General features: G+C 44.8%; 1 protein-coding gene across 7 annotated transcripts in view; it reads right to left on the bottom strand.

Moving 5' to 3' along the window:
• Nucleotides 1-3238: 3238 nt before the first annotated feature.
• GVQW3 (GVQW motif containing 3) overlaps nucleotides 3239-11926 on the bottom strand; it is a 9277-nt gene continuing 589 nt past the window's right edge. The window contains exons 1-4 of one of the 7 annotated variants that reach the window (XR_003900240.1): nucleotides 11529-11698; nucleotides 9103-9184; nucleotides 8381-8487; nucleotides 3239-3945 (exon numbers count right to left, since the gene is read on the bottom strand). Coding sequence is in view for 1 of the 7 variants with exons in the window: in XM_029915117.1 (XP_029770977.1) it covers nucleotides 10439-11071 (633 nt within the window). In the remaining 6 variants the exon portion in view is untranslated. The other 6 variants (XR_003900242.1, XR_003900241.1, XR_003900239.1 and 3 more) reach the window with 6 other exon arrangements.

Here is an 11926-nt window from a genome sequence, read left to right as displayed (position 1 = left end):
AACAATGCCAGGCAAGCTTTAATCTGGATGCAGGGAAGACGGAGAATAATCAGATGTGGGTTGGCTTTGGGGGAGCCAAAGCCGGTAAGGTAAGGGAGGAAAAACATTCTGCAAACAATTAAGTTCAATTAAGCACTAAAGTTTCCTTTTTTTTTTTTTAATGTTTTATTTATTTTTGATACAGAGAGAGACAGAGCATGAGAGGGGGAGGGGCAGAGAGAGGAGGAGACACAGAAGCAGAAGGAGGCTCCAGGCTCCCAGCTGTCAGCACAGAGCCTGACGCGGGGCTCGAACCCACGAACGTGAGATCTGACCTGAGCCAAAGTCGGAGGCTCAACCGACTGTGCCACCCAGGCGCCCCATAAAGTTTCCTTGACATAAAAATGCATAGATCCACTGAGGGTAGTGGCTATTTTACCACTGCAGAGAACATCAAGGATAAGGTTAAGGCCCGAGTGCTGAGCAGAAGTTTGCTGGGTGGATGGCAGCCAGCAGAGAGAGATTCCAGGCAGAGGGCGTGATCTGTGGAAGCTCAAAAAGCTGGGGTCCAAAAGCCTCTAGTTCTCAGTACACTCTAAACCATACAGCAGGGGCTCCTGGGTGGCTCAGTCAGTTAAGCATGTGACTTCGGCTCAGGTCACGATCTCATGGTCCGTGAGTTTGAGCTCCACATCGGGCTCAGTGCGAACAGCTTCGAGCCTGAAGCCTGTCTTCAGATTATGTGTCTCCCTCTCTCTACGCACCCCCTCCCCAATGCTCTGTCTCTCTCTATCTCTCAAAAATAAATAAACATTAAAAAAAAATGAAACCATACAGCACCATGTGCAGCCATGTGCGGCAGTGTGGAGGGGGGACTTCAGGACGGTGAGGTGACAGGGGGTAACCACCTTGATTGGGTTGCAGTAGGCTGATACCAAGACATGTTAGGGTAATGACATGTACCTCACTGAATGTGAGGGTCCCAGAATGTGTGACTCCAAGATTAGGCCACTTGGTGGGTGGTAGATACCGCAGGCCCCTGAGATTGGTTTGCAAGACATTCTGTTCTCAGAGGACATCAAACCACATTTACACCCCTCTCCCCCGTCTTGTACATTCTACTATTTGTAATGATTTTTTTTTGCATTTTAAACCTACTTCCCTTTTCCTTGGGCTTCCTGTTTTCCTGTTTGAAATATGTGTAACTATGGAAATGTCATGGCACACTATAGTGGCATTTACAAGTGAAGTGTAAAGAATTTTCAGAACATCTCGAAACACAAGTCTATGGTTTAGGAATAGAAAGCCTAATGATGTGATAGCATTCACGCCCTCGGACACTGTGTCATAAATATAAACGCACCCGGAAGTTCGAGACGGCATAGAGGAGATAGTTGAGAACTTTATTAGGATTTATGTGTCCAGATTTAAAAAAATGTATATAAGAAATATTAAAAACATAAAACCCAACACACTACTCAAGAAGGACATCTGGAAAAAATGAATGACAGAATGCCAGCATTTGCTTATGAACACACACCTCTGATAGAAGGACCAAAGGGCCTGGACACCCGAAGGAAACTTGGAAAAACCTTTGTCCTACTTTTATGCTATAAGTATGTTCCTTTAAAAACTGCATATAAATCAACTGTTGGTAAGTCATATATTTATCAAACATTGACTGCTATTTTAAAGATACCTTCACAATGCACATATTAGTAAAGGCAATTACTAATGGAGTAATGGAAAAAACCTCACTGCACTGAGTGAAATTCAAGGTCCTTCATTATTATCCTGGCTCTGCCACCAGCTAGATGTGTGATTCAAGAAAAACCACTCAACTTCCATGGGCAAATTTCTGCATCTAATCTGAGTTGTAATTCTGAATTTTCACTTAGTAGGTCCTTAAAGCAAGGTATAGGGTACTGGCCTCCAGCCTAACATCCAGGTTCTTCTGAGAGACAAGACCTCACACCGGATCCCGGGATGGGACAGCCAGCAGGCCACTCACCATTGTTCTGTGTTTTGCCTCTCTGTACCCCACTTTTTGATTCCTATAATTGCCGTATGTGTGATCATTCTAACTTTTTGCCCCAAATTCTGTGTACAAGCTTGTTCCTTCCAGTTGTCCTCTGGGAAAGACTGGCAGTGGAAGGTGGGAGCCCCTTCTGAGCTGTCTCTCCACCTCTGGCCCTGTCTCTCTGCCATGAGGCCAGGCACAGCCTAAAAGCAAGGGCCGTACCCCGCTGTGCCTAGCACAGGCCCAGCCCTGAAGAAGAAATTCAGTAAATGGACGTTCACTGGATGTTTCTGGAGGAAACAGAGAAATGGGTCTAGTGAAGTACCTGACCCCAAGGGGTGAACTTTTGGCTGCTGTTTTCCAACATTCCTGAACCTTCCAAATTTTCCACAATGGGACAGAAATATAAACATACCACAGGCATTAAGCCTGCCTTTTCCCAGTTTTTTGTCAATGACCTGGTCTCCCATAAATAATGCAAACTTTGCCCAGCTCACCAGTATTAGCAACGGGACATAGGGCACACAACTTTAACAGAAACCGCCATTGTGATCTCTGCATGTTTTACTTAAACAGCAATGACACCATTCATTTGTCTTTGTGGACCCAACACCTGCCATCTAGCTCGAGGCAAGACTCCTGCTAACTGGCTTCAGAAAAGGCCATTTGTCAACAGTGTTGAGGTAACACCTTGATTATTCTGCCATAAAGGAGGTACAAAACAAAACTGTAAGAATTACTTGTCTTCTTAAGCAAAAACAGGTTTAGGCCTTATTAACTGCTAAGAGCTAGAAGGCACTGGGTCAGGCTTTTTGCCAATTACTACCATTTTGTAGAATAATTCAAGAGCCGTTAGGAAGACTAAAGAAGCAAAGGAAGAAGTGCCTGGTGGCTTAGTTGGCTGAGGGTCTGACTCTTGATTTTGGCTCAGGTCATGATTTCAGGGTTATGGGGTCGAGCCCCAAGTTGAACCCACTCTCCCACTCCCTCCTCTTGGTCCTGAGCCTGCTTGAGATTCTTCTCTCTCTCTTTCTATCCCACTCCCTCACTTGTACTCTCTCTTTCTAAAACCAAACCAAACAAACAAACCCCAAAAAACAAAGGAAATCACTATCGAGTACTACATGCCAAGCCTTGTGCTGGGCACCATCTACGTTATTTAATGTAAGCCTCACATCTAATAATCACTAACATGCTATATTATTCTTGCTCTTGAATGTATGTTCAAAAGGGGGAACATTCCTTTGTCTCCTTTATTGCTGTATCCTCAGTGTCTAGAACCATGTCAGATACACATACGCAGTCAAGAAACATTTGTTGAATGTACAAAACAAACAAGTCCATGAGATAAGTGAAATTATTCTCCTTTTACAGATGAGTAAGCTAGAGTGCTCCAAGGGTGCAAAACGAATTGCCCAAAGTCACGTGGTCTTTTAAGGAGCCAGAACTAACATCCACGTCTCACTCTTCCATTCTTTCTACAGACCAATGCCTATACTTCGGTCTTGAAGAACTCTCTCAGCTTGGCAAATCTATAATCTATATGCCTATAGAAGATATACATACTCAACTGAAAGTCTGAAATTTTACTGAGGAGATATATTTGGCATTTTAACGGTCAGCAGTTTGCTAAAGCAACAACAGCGGACATATTTCCCCAGCATAACAGCAATTTCATCTGTGGACAGGCATTATCTACATCGTCTCTCACTTTAAAATCCCATAACACAATTACTCTGAAGACCTAAATAAAAAGCACAGTGATTCCAGATTCCACCAAAATAACATTTGCAAACTTTAGTTTTGTAAGTTACAACATTAGGATGACTCATGATATGCTGTGGAATTCTCAGCGTAGAACACCAAATATTTCCATGTACATCCATGTTGCTGCGTGTCCCAGTATGGGAGGAGGTGGGCTTGGCACGTCGACAGGCATTTCTATCCTAAAAAAATGATATGGAAGACTCAAGGATTCTTCAAAGAATCAACTGTAATAAAATCCATCTTGAGAATATTTACTTTTATGAGAGAATGCAAGAATGAGGTTAATTTTGTTAATTCCATATCCTTTCCCATTGTCAGAACATACCTGATCCGTTTGTGCTTTTACTTACCCAGGATTACATAACATGGTGCCTTCTCATACCACTTGGTTTTTTTTCATAGGGATCCTGGTCACTTGCCTTTCCTCTAGAGCAGGCCCTTTTCCCTTGTGTCCCTCTCTTGCTACCAATGCAATGTCTGCCTCCATTTGACCCAGCCAGTTCATTATTCATGGACCAAACTAGTGGTTTGGCCTTCACTGTCTTCCATTGACAACTTTTGGTACTAGTGTTTTATTCTGACAAAAGTAATAACATTGGGACAAATATTGTTTAAAAGAGAAGAAACGGAAAATTTAAGAAAATACTTATAACCCAACCACACAGAGTTGACATAACCGTTTAGTCATTTAAAGGACTGAGTCTGGGTGGTTCAGTCAGTTAAGTGACTGGCTTCAGCTTGGGTCATGATGTCACGGTTTGTGGGTTCGAACCCTGCATTGGGCTCTGTGCTGAGTGTGGAGCCTGCTAGGGATTCTCTATCTCCCTCCCTCTTTCTCTGCCACCCCCCATGCTTTCTCTCTCTCTCTCTCTCTCTCTCAAAATAAATAAACTCAAGAAAAAAGACGTTTTTGGATTTACATATACTATTTTGTATATCACTCTTTTCACTTAACATAAGCATTTTGCCCTGCTGTTTTAATTGTTGATAAATGTTAATTATAATGACCGCATAATAGTGGATTGTATGGTCATACTGTAATTTATTTAACCAATTTTCTACTGTTGGACTTCTGGATTGTGAAGCATAAATTCTGCCCACATTTTAGACTATTTCTTTAGGACAGAGTCCCAGAAGCAGAATTAGAGGATCAGAAGATATAAACATTTTTACAGCTCCTGATAGATACTGCCAAATTGCTTTTCAGAAAGCTGTTGCCAATTTACACTTCCACCGTTGCCAGCGTGTTTTCCTACCAATACAGATCTGTCTAAAGGATAATAAAATCTAAGTGGAACATAGAGTCCTCAAATTATTCATGCAGTTGGACAGGCTTCATAACCGCAGCCCAGAGACTTATGGCAAAGGTCATACCTATTTCCAGGTATGCAATTAACAATAAGTTAGTGTGAGCACATGGAAGAGAAATTCTACACGGGTGAAGAGTAATATAATTAATTAGATTTCAGACGGTCCAATCTAAGGCCTATGTCTCTTTTGTCCATTGCTGTACCGTGGCACACAGGACAGTGCCTGGCACATGCAGTCACTTGACAAAAATTTTTTGAATTAACACAGAATCTTCTTTCAGATGCATTTTTTCAGCAGCTGTCATATTTGGTCATCCCTGGATTCAAGAAAAACTTGACTTGCTGGATTGAATGCCTTTGTAAACATCCGTTCAACCCTGAGAGTCTATCTCAATTTTGGAAAATCAGTTTAAATAAAGGTGACACAATACAGCTCTCATTAGAGGAAAGACAAGTAAAACAAGGATACACCCTTGGCATCAGCTGTCACTTCCATAGTAGTCACTTTCATAGGTAAGAACATAAACTCATTCAAGCGCTGCCCATGGTCAAGGCAATTTTGGAACCACCTTCAGTTTATTGTCATCACTGCTGGCAGCTTAGAACAATTTGCAGTATTGCCAAAATTGTTTCTGAGATATTATAAGGGCATAATATAGGTGGTTTGTATAATATCACTTTTAGTCAAAAACAGCATAGAACTGATTTTGTGAACCAGAATATGGTTAAGATAAACTAGTCAATCATTCTAGTTCACTCTCCTGGCATCATAAAGATTCCATTCAATATTCCATAATTTCTATCTAGTAAGTTGTCAGACACCAGTGGATTAATATGGCATTATTGATGGAAGAGGTTCAGTCATCTGTCATTTTATACACACACTGTATAGACATTGGACTAGGAGTAGACAAACTATGGTCCATGGGCCAAACCTGGCCCACCATCTGTTTTTCTATGGTGTAAAAGCTAAGAAGTCTAAAAATGGTTTTTTACATTTTTAAATGGTTGCACAAAATCAAAATAGTATTTTGTAACATGTGAAAATTACATGAAATTCAAATTCTAGTATCCATAAATAAAGTTTTATTAAGACACAGCCATGTTCATGTTTCCATATTAGCCAGGTCTGCTTTTGCAATAAAATGCTGAGCAGTTACAACACCGACTTGATGGCCCACAAATCCCAAGACATTTCCTTTACAGAAAAAGGTTTTGTTGACCCCTTCGTGAGATCCAAGGGTTGTTGGAGGTATCCAAGTTCCCCACTATAGATTTTTTTAATTTCTAGATATTAATACTGGGAGAAGGGTGATGCAACCGGGGCAGTATTTGCAAGGATCTGATAAGGCAGAAGAGAAATACACAAGGGCTGCCTTGGAGAGCGTGTAAAGCCTGGTAAAATCTGAGAGTTCTGATCCAACCACGCAGTTAGAGAATGCAGGGTTACATATACGGTTCCGGCAGCAAAGGAACCTCTTGCTAACTGAGCCACAGGAGACCCTGTGAGACCCAATCCCAAGGAGCCTAGTGGTGAGGTGGTCTGCAAATAGCAGGCTGGGTGAGCAGTGCATGTGATGTAGAGACAGACAGATCCCCAAGGGTGTCCCCCTTCTTTACTAGATGGCCTCAAGTCATTTGGCACCCAGATTTATCCAGGCATATTCACTGGCAAATCTGAACTCTAAGAAATGGATTTGAAAGGACACCTCTGGAAAGTAGGTGGCAGGTGCACATTCTTCCCAAATAATATTTCAATGAGGAACTGAGCCAGGGGCAGAATTCAGAAGACCACAGAACTATCCACATGTTTTTTGAAATCAAAGATTGGTGAGTATTTAATTCTTTCTGTTCCTGTTCACTACCAGTGGGACAGGGGGAAGTAAGGCAGTGTGCAGCGAAGGGCGGAGGAATTAGATAAAATCACTGATGGATGATCTGCCCTGGAAAGTGTCTATTCTCCGCCAACTTCAGTTGTGGAAGATAGCATTCCCTGTGGATTGTGAACCAGAATGAAGACCGGGAGACCCGACTGAAAGCCAAGTGACTGTGTGTTGCGCTTGAGAATCACAGTCAAGGGCTGCAGATGGCCAGCTCTCCTCCCAGTGTCCTAAGAGAGACAGGCTTCATCTTCTACATTTCGGTGGAGCTTACCCTGAGAGAATGGGATTTGGATCTTCTATTCCTTTTTTTTTTTTTTTTAACATGTATTTATTTTTGAGAGAGAGAGAGACACACAGAGCGTGAGCTGGGGATGGTCAGAGAGAGAGAGGGAGACAGAATCGGAAGCAGACTCCAGGCTCTGAGCAAATGGTCAGCACAGAGCCTGATGCGGGGCTTGAACCCACGAACTGTAAGATCATGACCTGAGCTGAAGTTGGCCGCCTAACCAACTGAGCCACCCCGGTGCCCCTGGATCTTCTGTTTCTGAAAAACTTTCAGGACTCCTGAGCACCAGAGGTAACCAAATTGCCTCTTTAAGAAACTTAACATTGGTTGGCTCTGGAGAACAGAACCACTAGGGGCTAAGGGTGGGAGGGAACCACTTTTTCTTCTTCCCTGTATGTCTCTTAGATAAAACAAAAACAAGAACACATACCTCCAGGTTGTCCCACCCTGCTTCTTGAGGATAGGAAAGCGACCTGGGGCCAATTTCCCCATTCAAGACTTTAGGACTGAAGTGGAGAGCTGGAAGAGGGATCTAAAAATGAGAGTTGTGATGGAAAGTCTTGACCAGAAGGGGGAGAAGTGTGAGCCTGAACCAGAAAAAAAAGCACCAGGGTACTAGAGGAGAGAGCAACCATGTAGAGAATAAACAGAGGTGTACAAGAAATGGCAAGGACAAGAGCCTGGGGCATGATGATGGCTGGATTCTTGAGACTACAGGATTAGGAGCTCAGGAAGCCTGGGTGGCAAGGTGCAGTTTAGGGTTAAATGTGTGTCGGCAATAGGACAGATTTGGTTGGTGGGCACAGAAGGGATACTGCTTTAGGAGAACTCTCACATCTGGGAATAGTGCTAGGAGATCATGGTCTGGCCTGGGGTTTAGCAGTTCTGAGCGGCCATACATGGGTAGTTTGCTGTGGATGAGTGTGAGGGCAGAAATTTTACTTCTCCAAATCTGAGCCCTCTTAGGGTCTATTATCATTTCATTGAATATTTTCTGGGAAGCCTTGCAAATTGGCAATGGGCTCAGGTAGTGCTGTAGTTCGACCTGACTAGTACTCAGCATAAGATCAAAGGAAAGCATTAAGTCCTTTTCATTATAGCTACCATAACAATTTGAATTCACACTCTTGATTACCTGCTTCCAGTAGCTGTGTCCAAACCCTGTCTGGGCCACCATTGCTTCTGGTACCTTATGCTCCAGCATGGTCTTGGTCCAGTGTCTTTGGAAGGCTCATTCCAGCCCTGTTTACAGGACGGGAAAGAGTCCAAAAATAAGTTCTCTCGGGTTGGAGATATTGCCTAGAGATACTGCTGTAGGATTCTGGCCCTGGCCGAGGAGCATACAATTCTCCAGCAATTAGCACTGAGCCTAGCAAGGATTAATATGAGGTTCAGCCCCAAAGTTGCAACAGTCAGGTATGGGGCGTTTGTTCCAGAAATGCAGCATCCCTGGTGGCAAGTGCTTGTGGGGAACCCAGAACCTCTTCTGATGTGGCAGACGTAAGGGTCCTAAAACAGAGTGTCTACAAATCACTAAGTGGGTAGAAGTCTATGAGCTGTTGTTTGGTTTAAGAGTTTTCTTGCACAAGATCTTTCATTTGTGGGATAAGGTCTAGGTTTCAGTGTGTCTCAAAACTGACAGGGAACTTGCCATTTTTTGAAGGGGATAGAGAAAGTGAAAGAACAGAATAAAAAAAAAAGAACTATGTTGAATAAGTAAGTGCTGGGCTTCTCTCAACCAATATAGTTTACTAATTTACTAGTTCATTAATAGGAGCTTTGCATGTAAAAATCCTTGAGTAAAACGGACATTGGCTATTCCTGTGAAATGCTGTTTCTAACCATCTTCCACTGTACCTCCATCAGGCATTTCTGAGATGTCTCCAGTCTATGTGGTATTCCTTGGAATCCACTTGGGAAAAGTTTCACTGCATGAATCCTGGCAGAGGCAGAAAGATAAAGGAGTTTGAACTTGCAGGGACTGCTTTTTTGAGGGGGTCTGATGGAAAAATTAGGTAATCAAATAAGTGATCAAATTGCTCAGGGGAAGCAATTTATAAAGTAACGGCATAGTTAGGGCAGAGGAGGGGATGCAAATTATCCCAAATTGTTCATCTTCTGCAACACTATTATCTTCCTCCAGACTTTGCTATTTCAGCCAATAGCGCCGTCATTTTCACACTGAAGCAGGTTTGAAGCCTCATACTGTTTCACCTGCTTGGGAAGCTTCCCTTTATTTCCTGGCTTCCTGTCTCACCCATCTTATGGATCCAGTTCTGGAATCATCTCCTCAGGAAGTCCACCCACCCCGTGGTGATCATGTTTTATAACTTCACACTTTCAATGCCCAGCAGTGTTTTAAAAACTGCAGGTGCTCAAAAAACACCAGTGTTGGCATAAGTTTAGTAACTAGTTTTTGGTAAACAGGTGGCTGTGTGGGAATCAGCACATAGGCAGCAGACTCCCTTAATTCAAGGTCTAGAGTATCCTCTAGTCTTCCTCCTCACACATCACAGCCTGGGCCTGGGTCTCCTCGCTTCTATTTTTCTAGGAGCAAATCCTCCTCTTCCAGCAGAGGATACAACCAAATGAGTGGGGGTGCAAAGCATGGGACTAAGGAAACAAATCCAGCTCTTCTGTGAGAGACAGGTCTGTTGGAAGATTAGTATGGGTGGCCAACCCCTCAGTACCGACGGGTTCCCACTGAGTCATTTGGGCTGGATATGCCCCCATTAGCATTGCTCACTAGGTTGGCATGTACCTCTGTACCATACCTCAGGTCCTGCCTGTGAAGCAGGCTGGAGCTGGAGGCCTTCTTTTGGGGTCCTCCCAGAAGAATATGCCTTCCTGAGCACAGAAAGACTCCAGGGGTCCTGTTCCCACCTTTTAATGGTATGATCCCCTGAGGCAGAATGCTGAGAACACAGGACCAGGACAGCCACCGCAAGCTAAGGTCTGGGCAGCAAGGAGATCCAAACTTGTTAAGCAAAAGTTCTAGAACAAGCAAGTAGCAGAAGCCAACAGCCAAGTTCTTCAAAATTGGGAGATGGCCCATCAGTCCAGCAAGAGTTACTCAGAGGGCTGTGACATGTGGGAAGGAATGGAAAAGACTGGAAATGGAGGAGCAGCAAATGAAGGTGCCTAACTGTGTGGCGGTTTTCTACCACCTCAGGCTCAGCTGCCTCACATCCCTTCACCATGGTGTGAACCAGTCCTGAGCTGCTCTGGCGGGAAGGCTTGTTGATGGCGAAGCCTGCAGAAGCTGGCTGGCAGGGAAGTGGTTCTGGGGATGAGATACAGGCGGAGGTATTTCTCCACCAGCTTCACACTGGAGATGAGTCCATGTTTCAGAACTTGTCAGCTTTCTCCTTACCCATGAGCTATTTTTCCGAGTTTCCTTTGAGAGAGCAGACCGACAGTCAAGTTTCCCAGGCTTAGGTTCATCCTTCAGAATACCTGATATAATTTTTGCAGACACTTTTCTCATATTCAAGTTTTCTTTCAGAATGAGTCTAACGGTTTCCTTATCTAAATTTAACTCTTCAGCCATCATCCTCACTGTTAACCGCCTGTTTGAACAAACCAAGTTCTTGACCTTCTGAATATTTTCATCTGTCCGGTGGGTGACTGGACGGCCACTTCGGGCGTCATCTCGTACATCTTCCCGCCCTTCTTTAAATCTTTTGTGCCAGTCGAAAACTCTGGCCCTGGACATGACTTCGTCCCCATAAGCTTCTTTTAAAAGGTGGTGGGTCTCACTTGCAGACTTGTTCAATTTGACACAAAATTTGATACTAATCCTCTGTTCTAGATAGCGGTCACTCATTCTGGCACTGAAACAACACAGGAGCGGTAAGACTACAACTGTAAGGGAAGACAGAGAAGCTGATGTCTATAGGGCTGCAAGTGGAATCATGTCGCTGTTAGTGCTCCTCCAGAAGTCTCACCAGGGAGGAGTGATTGCTTTTCTGAGTTTTAGCTCCTTGGCTTCCGGATAGAGGCTGGGGACGCCTGTTCTCAGAAGCTAACAAGGCCAAAGGAAGCTGCAAAGCCGGGGAAAATGAAATCTACACGTCTCCGTCCAATTTGTGCACGCAGATTTGCCAAGAGTGTGTAAATCGGTCAGAAAGGTCTTCCAGATTCTGCGGCCTTTAAGAGTGTATGGCGATTTCTGCAACAGAGGCCTAAGTGGTGGCAACGTAAGCAAGCAAGGAGAGATGCACCGGGGATATAACGTGCAAGCTCACCCCAGATCTGCAAAAACCCGCATAAGCCAAACCTACCGAAGGTGCCGGGGGCTCGCCCGCTCTAGAGTCCCGGGAGACACGCCGCATGCGCATTACCCTCTCCTCGCGGGGTAGGTTGTGCGCAGGCGCACTGCGGCAGCCCGAGTCAGGCCTCGCCTCTACCCCGCCACACCCGGGCCGGCGCGCTACTTTGTGCGTGCCCGCCTGCGGAGAAGTCGGCGGAAAGGAGGGGGCGGGGGAGGAAGGCTGAGAGAAGAGAGGGCACCCCCGGGCGCCAGGGTGCATTGTGGGAAGGAGGCGGCAGCGTCCCGGGCGGGCGGGAGGTGCACCAGCGGCAGCGGCGGCGGCGGCGGTAAATCCTCCCGGCCGCTCACAGCACTGTGGAGCCGCGTCCCCAGCCCGGCCTCGGACCGCGGCGCCCCTCCTGCCCCTCG

The sequence above is a fragment of the Suricata suricatta genome, chromosome 11, assembly GCF_006229205.1.
Source record: "Suricata suricatta isolate VVHF042 chromosome 11, meerkat_22Aug2017_6uvM2_HiC, whole genome shotgun sequence".
NCBI lineage: Eukaryota > Metazoa > Chordata > Mammalia > Carnivora > Herpestidae > Suricata > Suricata suricatta.
The sequence above is the reverse complement of the archived record's forward strand: the minus strand, read 5'-3'. Positions and strand labels throughout refer to the sequence as shown.